Source organism: Pseudorca crassidens, chromosome 5, assembly GCF_039906515.1.
Source record: "Pseudorca crassidens isolate mPseCra1 chromosome 5, mPseCra1.hap1, whole genome shotgun sequence".
In the NCBI taxonomy this organism is placed as follows: Eukaryota; Metazoa; Chordata; class Mammalia; order Artiodactyla; family Delphinidae; genus Pseudorca; species Pseudorca crassidens.
The window spans coordinates 71,731,502-71,745,743 of NC_090300.1; the positions used below are offsets into that span (position 1 = coordinate 71,731,502).

Consider the following 14,242-nt stretch of genomic DNA (forward strand, 5'->3'; position numbering starts at 1 on the left):
TTATTTAATGTCAGTGCTTCCTTTAAACCAACTCCCTTAGGGTAAGGAATACTGCTAGTTCCCTGGAACCTAGGACAGAGCCTGTCATGAAGCAGGTGCTTAATAAATACTTGTTGAATTAATGACCTAACTTCACCTCTCTAAACCTAACTTTTGTATCTGAAAATCAAGAGAAGCAGGTTTAGACAAGATGTGCTGTAATGTTTCTTCTGGCTTCTAATATCTTATTTCTATATTCTGTGTCTTCTAAAATCATAAGTCTGCAATGATTTTACAGGTTGGTGCTGCCCATGCTAAATTCATTTAAGAAAAATTTTAATTAGGAAATATTTCAAGCATATAAAAAACAATAAGTAAAGTTAGACATCTGAATATCTACCAAAATGTTTCCATACTGCTTCAAATCTTTTCTTTAAATAAAATATGGCAGATAAAGCAAAAGATCTCCCTCCATTCCACTTCAATCCCTTCTTTCCTTCCAACAATTAAGATGAAGGAAATACATCTGTATGTAAGAACATGAATAAGTCTTAAAAACATGAGAAATAGAAATGCCAGACCACTGAGATTAAATTTTGAGCAGTGTAGTGTAAGTAAATATTAAGTTCACATAAAATTATATTACATGTACTTATGGATATATGCATGCATATTTTACAAATGTGTGGAAGCAGATCAACAAAATCCATTAGTTTTTTACACAAATGAATCTAGTAACTTGAATCCAGTTTAGAACCCAGTGATTACTAGCAGATAAATATGAACTGTGTGATTCATTGCAAATGGTTAATCTTCAAACTTTAGCAGACTTTTATTATCTGGCAACAACCAGTTCCTGAAAGGTTGAAATAATCATGTTTCCACAGTGTTCCCAAGATTACTTAAGCTACACTAAGCACTTTATGTGGACGATCTTAGAAATAGGAGGCTTCAGTAATAATCATAATGCATACATGCCTTTTATGTTGGTCTTTGCCGTTGACTAAGGCTTCTCATATCTGTGATTTTTTTTCCTCCACTCTAAGAGATGTATATTGCATATTATAATTTTTTTCTATTTTATGTTTGTGAGAGGTGAAGTAACTGCATAAAGACTCAGGGAATAAATAGAAGAGGCAGAGTTTAAATCTTGTCTTTTGACCCCTAGTCCAGTAAATATTGCTTCCCATTATTGGTTTTGGATAAGAGTCCTTTTCCAAAGCTTTTGGTTTTAAGAATTAAGCCCTTTCCTCTTCTACAACAAAATTGGCCTGTTAATTCCAGTGTTACCTCATGGTATTTTATTTTCCTTGTCCGGAATTAGAACAAATTATTTTTTCTTTTCTCTATGTGTTGATGAGTCCAATGACTAAGTCCTGTCTCATTTTGCTCCTGAATGTCGGGAGTCCTGTGTTAAAACTAACTCTCATTCATTCTACTTTGACTTTAGAAAAGAGATAAGAAAATGACATATTATTTTTGCAAGCATCTTTAATTCTAATGAATAATAGTTCTTGGCCTGTTTTGGTACTTCCATGCGTATCTTTCACGATGAAAGCTAGAAGACTGAGTTTTAGTAATTCCAAAACATTTCTTCCATCTCTTCACCTTTTTCTTCATTTGTACTGCTCTAGTTTAGGCTCCCCTCACTTCTTATCTGAATGGGTCCTAATAAGTCTCCCTTCTCCCTACTTTGCCTCAGTCTTGCTCCTATCAGCTTTGTTTTACTTACTACATAGACACTGATTAGGTCTTTCCCCTGCTTTGCAATCATCAGTGACTCTCCTTTGCCTGCTGGTAGAGTCCACCTGTTTCTTGTGACATCCAAGTCTCCTCTGAATCTGGTAGCTGCCTTCTTCGCTTAGCCTCATTGCTTTCTGCTCTGCCTCTCCTCCTTCTTCCCCCAGCGCATCTCTATTTCAACCACATTGACATCTCTTTGCTTGTACTCATGATGTTCTTTCTTCATAGAGAGCCTGCCCTCTGCCTCTTGATTCTTCCTTCCTCCTGTTTTTTGGTGTACCGTCTAGTTGGTGAATAACTTGTCTTTTTTAAGGCCTAGTTTAAATATCACTACCTCTATAAAACCTTTCTTCTCTGCTTTAGTGGAATATATTTACTTTTCTCTTTCTCTCTTATTCCAACCAATCCATCAGTGAATCTGGTTAAAATATATCTGGAAACCAGATGCTCTTCACCAGCTCCCCTGCTGGTCTAAGCCACTCTCATATTTTTCACTTGGATTATTTGCAGTAGCTTCCTTGCTGGTCTCTCTACTTCCATCTTTGGTCAACAGAGTTTATTCTTCACATAACAGCCAGAATCTTATTAAAATGCAAATCAGATCATGTCACCTTCTCAAACCTCTCCAGTGGCTTCCTATCTCACATCAAGGAAAACTGAAGTCCTTACTCTGGCCAAAAACCTTGCATGATCTGGGCCCCAACTTCTCTCTAAATTCTGATCATATCCCCTATCACTGTATCCTTTGTTCACTGCTCTCCAGTGACACTGGCCTTCATGACAGACATACCCACCCCAGAACCTTAGCACTTGCTGTCTTCAGTAATTGGAACATAATTTCCCTAGGAGTATGAATGGCTCACTCCAATGCTTCCTTCAGATCTTTCTTTAAATATCAACTTACCAAAGTATTCTTCTCTGACAACTCTAGATAAAATAATATCCTCCTCATATAATGGTCTCTAACTCCTGGCTCTTGACTCTCTACTGCCTTTAAATTTACTCTGATTTTCTTTATCCACTATCTGACATAGTATTCACTTGTTTATTCTAGAATGTGAGCACCTTTAGAGCCTTTGCTTTTGTTCACTTCTGAATTTCCAAACCTAAAACAGACTCTTGAATATAGTACTTTCTCAATAAATATCAAATTTATTAATTAGTAGTTAATTGCTCTATCCTCTGTAATTCCATAACACTTTACATACCTATAGCATTGTTTGTATTTCACTCTACTTCTAAACTGTGAGCAACCTGAGGGTAAGGACTAAGTAATTTTTTCTTCCAATTTATTTTACATTTTAAAGACTATCCTACACAGTGAGGATACATAAGTTTCTCCATTTGAGGGTTTTTAAGTCTTATTTCTGTCTGTTCCTAGTACAGAATAGAGTACCTGGCATCATATAGTATGTGCTCAAGTAAATGTTTGTTCCATAGTTATTGAATGATGTGCAAAGGGGGAGATAAATAGATTTGATTTCTAGTTTGCAATGGCAACTGCTTAGCAGATTCTAAGGTAGTCAACATTTTATTTTCCACTAAAATATTATGAATTCCAGAAAAATGCCTAACTAAATTAGACACTCAAGCTATTGACAGTCTCCTGTAGCAAATTTATTACTTAAAAAGTATGGAACTGAATTGAAAAATGTCAAAGGATGCCCATACTAGCTCTTGCTATAGCTTGCTATATTCATGGAAAACTACAAAAGCAAATTAAGGGCCTGTATTTAAAAAAAAATAAGCATAAGGGAACATGATTTTAATGAACCAAAGAAAGCAAAAGTATCGAAAAAACTGAAAAAATAAGGTTTAAAATGTTGCTTCAGTACAAAGTAATAAAACATAAGCACTGTAAAGTTGGAGAAGAAAATAATAAACCTAGAATAGCAAGTTCTGATGAAAAGATGACTGGATAAGGTAAAAAGGGAGATAGATGAGATAAGCAAGTTCAATTGAAATGCAATAGAAGAATTTCAATTCTTTGTAGTAGAATAAACAGAATTAACTCTAGAAAGCCATACTTATGGTAGAGAAAACAAATTTGAGAAACTTTCCCAGAATGCAAATAAAATAAAAAGATGTCAACAATTAGTGTTTGAGTATATAAAATGTATGGTGGATAGAGAGGGATATCCAGAGTAAGACTTATATGTTTCTAGAAACTAATAAGAGCAGAAGGAACAAAAACACAAGTAAAAAAAAGGAAAAACTAAGAAATTTACTGATTTGAGTTCAAGCATGTAAGTTGAAAGAGCTCACCAATTTCCAAGTTATTTCGAGAAAAAAAAAGGATATATTTAGAAACATTCTCACTTAAAACAAAAACAAAAACAGAATAAAGAAGGAAACAAAATCCTGAAAATATCTAGGGAGAATAAGCAGCTTGCTTAATTTAAAGGAAAAAAATTCAAATTGACCTCAGACTTCTACGATGCTAAAATATACATTGACTCAATTATCCAGTTTCAAGAGATTCAGTTAAAATTAATTTATGTACTAAAGATTTGTATACTAAAATGTGCTCTTCAGCTCTTCAGTGTTATTTTTAATATTTTTACAATGGAGTAATTTATACTATAAAAGAAAACATGCTTAAATAAATCATAGTGTATCCCTTTTTAAAACTATAAACATAACCACATAAAATTATATTTTAAAACTAGAACAGGCTCATGATATGTTAAATAAAAAAAGATACCAAAATTTTTATGATATGCCCCAGTTTGTGTATATGTGTGCGTGCGTGTGTGTGTGTGTGTGTGCGCACGTATAGGAAAAAGTCTAAAATGTTAGGGGTATGTATCTCTGGGTAGGGGGAATATGTCATATATTTTCTTTTTTCCATAATTTTTTTATGTATACATGCTGTTATAACTATGAAAACAGACATATTTATAAAAAAAAAAAAAGAAGTGGATAAGTTTTTAATCTCTATAACTGCTTCTAATAGCAACAGCACTATAGGGAGAGAAACTTTATAATTTCAAACATAAAGTTTGGAATGTTTAATATCCACCCAAAAAGCTGCTGGAAATTCAATGCAGTGGACTTGGATCACCAAAGAAATTCTTAAGTTATAGTAGATTCTTTTTTCAGGTATAAAATCAGTTGGGTTCTTGATTTGATACCTGTCAGTAGGAAAAACCTAGCTAGAGATAAATATAACCTTGGAAGAACAATGAAAAAAAAATCTGTTTAGAATGGTAAGAAAATGTGCAAAGGGGAAATAAGTTCAAACTAGAAGTAGAATCCATGAAACAAACCAAAAACCTAGAGAAAGAATTATTTCTCTCAAGAATGTTGTATAGTCCCTTATTACATTGGATACGAAGTATAATAGAACCCAACCCCCCAAAAAGAAATGCTTCATGTGTTCCTCAATGTTAAAAATTAGATACATCAGAATGTTGTAGATATAGCTAAAGGAGTGCTTAAAGTGAACTTTGTAGAATTAAATGCTTATATTAGGAAAATATGAAAGTCTAAAATCAGTGATCTAAGATACCAATTTAAAGAAGAAAAAACAATAGCAAATTGAATGATAGTTCAATTAATGTAGTTAGACAAGAATAAAAAATTAAAAGTCATGCATGTTAGAAAAGAAGAAATGAAACTGGCTTTACTTGCAGTTGACATCATCATCTATGTAGAAAATTGTACCTACAAAAAACTACTAGAACTAATAAGTTTAGAAAGATTTTGTATATTGACAGGATATATGGTCAATATACAAAAATCAATTATATTTTATGTACTAGAAAAATACAATTAGAAATGTAAATTTTTAAAGTATTATTTACAATTAAAAAGTATTAAAGAGGGCTTCCCTGGTGGCGCAGTGGTTGAGAGTCCGCCTGCCGGTGCAGGGGACGCGGGTTCGTGCCCCAGTCCGGGAGGATCCCGCGTGCCATGGAGCGGCTGGGCCCGTGAGCCATGGCCGCTGAGCCTGCGCGTCCGGAGCCTGTGCTCCGCGACGGGAGAGGCCACAGCAGTGAGAGGGCCGCATACCGCAAAAAAAAAAGTATTAAAAAAGTAATCTAACAAATTTGTGCAAGATTTGCACAATGAAGACTATAAAATATTCCTGAGAGAAAGTAAACATGTTCTAATTAAATGGAAATATATACCATGTTCATGGATTAGAAGATACAATATTGCTAAGATATTGTCTTCAAGATGACCTATATATTCAACACAGTCTCATCCAAAATTCTACCAGACATTTTTGTGGGAATTGACAAATTTCTTGTAAATATTATATGGAAATTCAAAGGACCTAGAATAGCTAAAACAATTTTGGAAGAGAAGAACAAAATTGGAAGAATTAGATTACCTGATTTTAAGACTTGCTATAAAGTTAGAGTAATCCAGACAATGTGATACTGATGTATGAATAGATCAATAGGAAAGAAGGCAGTGTCCAGATAAAGACCTGAACACATACGGTCAATTAATTTTCACAAAAGTTGCCAAGGGTATTCAATAGGAGGAAAATATAATCTTTTCAACAAACTGTGCTGGAACAATTGAATATCCATTAAAAAGAAGAAGAGAAAGAGGAAGAGAAGGGAGAGAAAGAGGAGACTGAAAGTAGATATAGGACTAAATGCAGGAGCTAAGATTATAAAACTTCTACAGGAAAACACAGAAAATCCTTCTAACATTGAATTAGACCAAAATTCCTTAGGACACAAAATGCATGAGCCTTAAAGGCAAAATACTGATAATTTCTTAAAATTAACTGTTTTGGAAAAGCACAGAAGGTGGGGTAAAAAAGGCAATCTATAACCTGGGAGAAAATATATAATTTTTTAACTTATATTACATAAAGGACTTGTATCCAGAATACATAAAGAACTCTTTTCACTCAAATTATGAACACAAGCAACCCAATTAAAAAATGAAAATTTAAAAAGTATAAAAGATTTGAACACACTTCAGAAAAGAATAGCAAATAAGTATATAAAAATAATATAAAGTGAATATAAATATATTTTAAACTTTTCATTATATAAAATATAAATATAAATGAAGTATATATGTATATGAAAAGATACTCAAGATCATTAAACATCAGGGAGATGCTAATTTAAACCACAGTGAGAACCACTACATACCTGCTAAGATGGCGTTGAAATTGACAATACCAAGTGCTGGCAAGGATATGAAGCCCTCATACGCTGCTGGTGGTGATGTAAAATGGCACAACTTCTTTGTAAAACAGTTTGGAAGTTTCTTATAAAGTTAAGCATACACTTAATCAGCAATCACGCTTGCAGTACTTATCCAAAATAATGTAAATATATGTCCTAAGATTTGTATATAAATGTTCATAATGCAGTTGTCCCTCCATATCCATGGGAGGTTGGTTCCAGGACCCCCAGTGAATACCAAAATCCACAGATGCTCAAGTCCCTTATATAAAATGGTGTAGCATTTACATTTAACCCACATACATCCTCTTTTATACTTTAAATCATCTCTAGATTTCTTATAATGCTTAATACAATGGGAATGCTATGTAGATAGTTGCTGGCATGGCAAATCTAAGTTTTGCTTTCTTGAACTTTGTGGAAAATTTTTCCTCCATATATTTTCAATCCATGCTTGGTTGAATCTGTGGATGTGGAACCCACAGATACGGAAACCAACTGTAGTTTTATTCCTAGTAAATAAAAACTGGAAATAATTGGTGACTTGATAAACAATAGAATTCCATTCAATAATAAAATAGAATGCTGATACATGCAAAAACATCGGTGAATCTCAGAAGCGTTATGCTAAGTGAGAGAATCCAGGCACATAATGGACAGTATTATTCCATTTCTATAAAAATTTAGAAAGGCAAGAGTGTAACAAGAGAAAGCAGGTACAGATTGCCTGAGAATGGGTTGGGGTGAAGATTAACTGCAAAGGGGAAAAAGATAATTTTGATGAGGGGTGGGGACTCAGGGAAGGCTGGGGAGGGGATGGAAATAGTGTGTATCTTACTCATGATAGTGGTTACATTAGAGCGTACACGTGTCAAAAGTCACCAACATGAACGCTTAAAAATTGGTGTATTTTATAGTAGATTACACTTCAAAGCTGATTAAAGGAAAGCAAGGCATACATACCCAAAAGAAGAAATTGGTCTTTAGGTTTACAGAATCTCAGGTCAATGTTTGGGAGCATTTTAGAGGTCAATTTTCAAAGCCCCAGAGAGGAAGAGAGACATTCAAAGAGTCCAGATGTATTCCAATTTGTAGTCTCTGCTGACTTGAATCACCAGGGTATTTTAAAATCTTGGCATAAATTTTAGATTCCCGTTTTTAGTGATCTTGTAGAAGCATGGAAAATTGGTGAAGATGATAGTGGCTATTGGGTGGGGGAAGTGGGCAAGTCGAAGGAATTATGAATACAGTGTAGGCCAGGGAGACTGAATTTAGTACTGGAAAAATATTAAATGTCATCACAGAACCAATTTGCAAATAATGAAGGAAATAGAGTAGCAGAAACTTGGCTTTGTCAAGAAGGAACCATGCCAGACCACTTCAGCCCCTCTGATTACTGAACAGCAGTTCTGGAGGTTTAACTGGAAGCAACAACTGGAACGTATCCTGGCCCTGGTCAGACATTTAGATTTAGTCAGTAGTAAAACCTCATCACTAAAATTGGAACATATGGTTTACAGCCCCAGATGCAGCCCTAGCTTAAGAGTAATATCTAAATTTTCCTGGCACGGTGTGGAGAACAGAAGGAAAATATGTTTGAATTGTGGGTGATGAATGTATGGTGCGTTTGAGGCATGTTGAGGTTTGCATGGGTAGAACATGGAAGTGGGAAGTGTGTGTGTTTGGGGGGTGGGGGGAGGGAATGAGAGAAAGATGAAGCCAGAACACAAAGGGCCTTCATACACCATGCGAAAGAGCAGGACCTCTTTCATGAATTCCCCAGAGCCGTAATAGAATTACTGACAGACAGCTGGTCCTAGACTCTAGGTCGGCTTCCTCCTAGTCCAGGATTGTTTCCCTTCTATCACTTGCTGCTTCTCCCTGCACTGAAATGAGCAAACATTATTATACTGAGACATAAAGAGGAATTATTGATGGTAAGTAGATCATTTCTGAGCTCCATTTTAATGTTAGAGAAGATTGTGTACCTCTTAGGTTGATTCGGCGAATAGCCACACGTTTGAGAATTAGAAAAAAAGTAAAAGTACAGAAATATGCACTGCAGAGCCAAGAGAATGAGAGATGAGGAACTGCTGTTCCAGGACTATGGGTGATTCCTGTATCCTGGTGGTTAACCAGATCTTCTCTGTGACCTCAGGCAAGTCCTCTGCCTTCTTCTTATCTATAAAATGGGGATAATAATACTGATCCATTATCTGTTATCTGAAATTCTGAAATTCAAAGAACTCTGAAAAACAAAAGTTGCTTTGGTTTTGTTTTAATTTCATAAGTTCGTGGCAAACTCAGGTGGTGGTGAAACCTGGCCTGAACATTGAGATTTTATGGTCATTTCCTACTTCGTGTGAATCTTCATGGATTCTGCAGAAATATTAAGATTTGATTATAGGGTGGCCCACTAAATCCTCCTGGAGGTGTTTATAACATACGCTATATGAACTCTACTCCCTTTCTAAAATCTAAACAATTCTGGATTCTGAAACATCTGGCCCCAGGGGTTTCAGATAAGAGATTGTAGATCCGTAGTACCTTCCTATTAGGCTTCTGTGAAGATTAAATTTCTTACTCCAGAGCTCAGAAAATGGTGAAGTTATTATTGAATATCATTACTGAAACACAGAAATTAGATTCCTCCTCCCACCTCTTAAGGATGAGTGAAGATTTAACCTGATGATGCCTAAGATTGTTCTTAGTACTTTTACGTTTTAGTCGGTCAAGTGTGATTTACAGTATATCAGCTATTGAAACAGAACGTTTTTCTTAACTGTCCTACTTATCCTTCTTTTCTTGCAATCTTTACACGCTTGGATGGGTGCCTTATTTGCCTTTAGGTGTTAGTTGACAAACTTTTTTTGCAATCATCTTTCCTGAGGTGCATTTTATGAAACTCATGTTCAGATTATACATCTCCTAGTTTAGTTAAAACACAAACAGATATGCTTATTTTCTGAGAGTTCTCAATAAAAATGAGTTCATAACATGCTTTAAGACGTTGTCTTTATTTGTAAAGTCATTGGTTAAAAACACTAGAGGAAAAATATCTACCTAGATTTCATTCAGTGTTTCCCAAGTAGAATTTTTTTTTCTGTGGTTGATTTATGGCATGCTTCCTATTTCTTCACGCTATATAAAACCCTTTTGCTGTGTTTAATCCTTGACCTGTGGGCATGGAGAAACAATTATGTAATACACGTATTAGGAAATTTTTAACTGAAAATTTCATATAATGAAATGCTTGGGAGAAAAAGAAAGATTATTTAAATAAATATTATATTTCAAAAGGAAGAGGTAAAGCAATTTTTTTTTTTTTTTTTTTTTTGCGGTACGCGGGCCTCTCACTGTTGTGGCCTCTCCCGTTGCGGAGCACAGGCGCCGGACGCGCAGGCTCAGTGGCCATGGCTCACGGGCCCAGCCGCTCCGCGGCATGTGGGATCCTCCGCGGCAGGTGGGATCCTCCGCGGCATGTGGGATCCTCCCCGACCGGGGCACGAACCTGTGTCCCCTGCATCGGCAGGCGGACTCTCAACCACTGCGCCACCAGGGAAGCCCTTTTAAATGTGTTTTTCCATGGGACATTTGCCTCTATTCAGAGTTGGGTTGGAACATAGCAATAATGAATCCCTTTGCCACTCTGGCTCCTGCTCCCCAGTGTCTTTTCCCTGGAAGGATGTTGCTGCCAATTTAGGATTGTAACCTGTGTGTGTCTGTTTACCTTTGTTTGGGTAAGTGTTACTAGGTACCCTGCTCTTGGCCAGCAATTCCACTACCTGGGTGGTTTCACTCAACATCAGAATGAGGAGGAATGCAGTGATGAGGCATTGACCCAGAGAACAGGGATGATAAGGTTTAAGATGGTGTAAGGATTAGAATGTAGACTTTCTATACGGTTTCAGAGGTGGGAAGAGGAAACATCAAGGATGGAACTTTTTCTTCAAGGTGTCATGCTTTCTCCACCCTGTTTTCTAATTTTACAGTCAACCAACCACTGAACTTCCTCTCCCTACAGAAGGTAGTGTGGGGAGGAAAAATTTCAGTCACTTGTGAGTGAAAAGATAATCTTTTTGCTGTGTTGTAGTAGAGCAGTCCTTCTTTCATGAGAGTGTATGACCAAGTGGCCCCTTCCAGATCCCTCATTCTTTTAGGCTATGACCTTAGAAGATAAGTGCAGCCATTTGCGGGAAATTTTGCTTTGCAGTTTTCTAGTTGGTTGACCTCAGGTAAAATGTCTTCGCTATCTGCCAGATATTCTATCTTAAAACATTTTTTTCCATAAACCCTAATTCCTATGAGTATTATAAGGGGGGGATTAATTATAGTCTGTTTAATAATACTCAGTACATGAGGACATTGTTTTTCCATTTAGTTTCTGGTACTCTGTAAAGCTGTTCATAGTGTTAATCATTGAAATATTTCTGAGAATATCTTTCTTCATCCTAAAGAGAAGATAACAGGAAATAATGACATAAATGTGTTTTGATAAAATGTGAAATAGTTTGTAGACATAGGATTTTATTTAAAGTGGAAAGAAATGATTAATTTGATCAATGAATGTAATCCCCTCGAATAAGATTGCTAGATGTCATGCATATAGTAGCCAACGGTGAACGTGATGCCGAAAGCTCAGCCTCTGTACCCCAGTGCCGAATCTAATCTCAGAGATAGAGTTTTGGGTGAAGTAGAAGAGAATAGCTTTATTGCTTTGCCAGGCAAAGGGGGGCAGAGTGGGCTCCTGCCCTCAATAACTGTGTGACCCAACCCTGGAGGATTTGGTGAGGAGTTTTATAGTGATGGTTCAAGGGCAGAGTTGATGATAAGATTAGGGTGTGTGCAGAGGCTGCACTCCTTTAATCTGGTCTCAGGTAGTCTGATGAGTTTTTCTGGTTGCTTTAATCTGGCCTCAGGTGGTCTTCTCTGGAATGAAGAATGCTAACTCCATTTGTTGGGGGTTTTGGTTCTGTAAGGAGCTCAAAGATATTGTTCTGTGGATCCCTTGAGGCAGAGCCAGGACCTGCCCCAAGGCTGCACTATTGTTTTTTGGCTGTTCCTCATTTGTCTCTGCATCCTCTCCCTTCCCTGATTAGCAAATGTTTGAAACTTCCCTTTGGGGCTCAGGGAGGGTCATGGAGGCTAGAGTCTGTTCCCTACAAACAAGGAATGGGGGACCTGGAAAGGCTTCTCTACCCAGGAGCCCCACAGGGTCCTGCTCGGTTTCATACAGGCAGCTATAAAGGTGTGTGTTTACAGAAAGTAGATGCATGTTCCTTGTTCTGATTTTGAACAGGTATTTTGAACAGTGTCTCCTATTGTTTCTTTTCTTTCCTCCACCATTGTCTCATCTCTAAGCAGTATTCCACTGAACTGAAGAAACTGTACTGCCAGATTGCGAAGACATGCCCCATCCAAATCAAGGTGATGACCCCACCCCCTCAGGGCGCCGTCATCCGTGCCATGCCTGTCTACAAGAAGGCCGAGCACGTCACTGAAGTGGTGAAAAGGTGCCCCAACCATGAGCTGAGCCGTGAATTCAACGAGGGTAAGGAGAATGGGGATCTGTGGCCGTTCAACTAAGTTCCTTGAAATGGAGCTCCTGTGGAGACTTTTGTTTGGTGCCCACTTACCTGGTTCCAACCTCTGCTGGCTGATGGCAGCTCAGGCTACCTTTCTGGCTGACAAGACTGTCTGAGAATAATGATGAGTAAATTTCAGGCTTTCACAATGACTGAACTGTTTATTTTAATATTGGTAATTGCTCAGTGACCTGGACTTGCCTCTCTACTCCCTACTACTGCTTCCTTCCTTCTTCTTTTTTTTTTTTTTTTTAATGGGAGGGTTTAAGGAGAACATGTGGCCCCTGATCTGTTGGGCCCTGGCTAGGGGCTTCAGTGCCTCTCCCAGGGTGATTGTCAAGGCCAGACCAATTAGGGTCTAGAAGGGGAAGAGATAGGAGCATAAAAGATGAGAAATATTAAAAAAAAAAAATAGAAGAAGGAAGTAAGAACTAAGAAAAAGAAATGAAGACAAATAATGGATAAGAAGAGTTAACAGAAGATCTAGAACGTAAGCTGGGGACGGGAAACAGTAAAGTGAAGGACTGGGAGTCAAAGAGCAGGTATCTTGGGGCGACCTTTAAGTGCTGTATCCATAGGTAAGTTAGGCCCCAGCCTCTGAGCCTCAGATCCAGTAACAGTTTTACAGAAGAGGTCATTATTTCCAAGGGTCCCCTTACATCTGCTGTTCTAAAGTTCTTTGAAGGCAGGCTAAGTCAAGAAGACAAAAATAGAAAAGAAGGACAGAAGAAAGCAAAAAGATTCATCAAAGCGTGATGAGGGTGCAGGAGGGTTGGGAGTTAGGATACTTTTTATAGAAATTATATGAAAAATAGAAAGATTGGTAGGTAGCCAGAGTGTGTATATGTAGAGAACATAATAGATGCTAGAGAAAAAAGTAATGGAGAAAGAAAATAGACATTTAAAAAGAGAAAGTTAAAATCCTCCCAGCTTAATACAACTATTTTTTACACATTAATTTCTAGTCCTTGTTTATATGATCTCATTATCCATACCTTTGCATCTTGCTTTTCACTTAACAATATGCTATAAAAGTTATTCCCTAGGCTTCATTATAGGTTTCCATAATTGCCCTCCGTTCCTCAAGGTGACATAACCATTTCTTATTTTTTTTTTCTCACTGGTTGACATAATAGTTGTTTTTAGTTTTTGCCATAAAAGATGATGCTTCAGAGAGCAGAGAGCATCTTGATACACTTAGCTTTTTACTTGTATTGAATATCCAATTTGTAGAATGAGAACGTTCAGCCAAAGGTTAAAAAACACTTTCACGTCATTAACTCCTAGAGCAGCTTCTTTCTTTTCGAGTTCCACCAGGTATCACATTTTGTGAAACTGTGCCTATACTCTTTTAAAACTTGCTTGCCGTGTCTTACCCTCTAACCTGGGGCTCTTGCAGCGCAATAAAAACAGTAAGTTTCCCATCTTTATGACCAAAGTAAGATGGAGACTTCATGATGAAAAGAAGAATAGGCAAAGTGAAAGTTATATCCTTTCCATCCATATCTTCCTATTGAGTGTTTTTAATGGTCAATTTGGGGGCAGTATTTTCTCTCAAGCTAATATTTTTTTTTAATTAACTTTGCTCCTTTTTCTTCCATTTTCCAGAGAAGCTAGAAAAATCACCTGTATGGATCAGGTCAGAGATGTAGTCATAGAGTTCTCTCCCACTTGAATTGTTTACCTTGAGCACCAGAAACATGGGACTGTTCCCTTAAATACAGATGAACGTTCCTGTCCTTTCTGTGGCTCTATGGGCGGTGATACTTTCATGTG

At 37.0% G+C, this 14,242-nt stretch overlaps 1 protein-coding gene across 4 annotated transcripts in view; it reads left to right on the forward strand.

Moving 5' to 3' along the window:
* Positions 1–14,242, forward strand: part of TP63 (tumor protein p63) — a 270,557-nt gene that overhangs the window by 177,801 nt on the left and 78,514 nt on the right. For all 4 annotated transcript variants that reach the window (XM_067738400.1, XM_067738402.1, XM_067738404.1 and 1 more), the window contains one exon: positions 12,246–12,432. In XM_067738400.1, the coding sequence (XP_067594501.1) occupies positions 12,246–12,432 (187 nt within the window). The remainder of the gene's footprint in view (positions 1–12,245; positions 12,433–14,242) is intronic.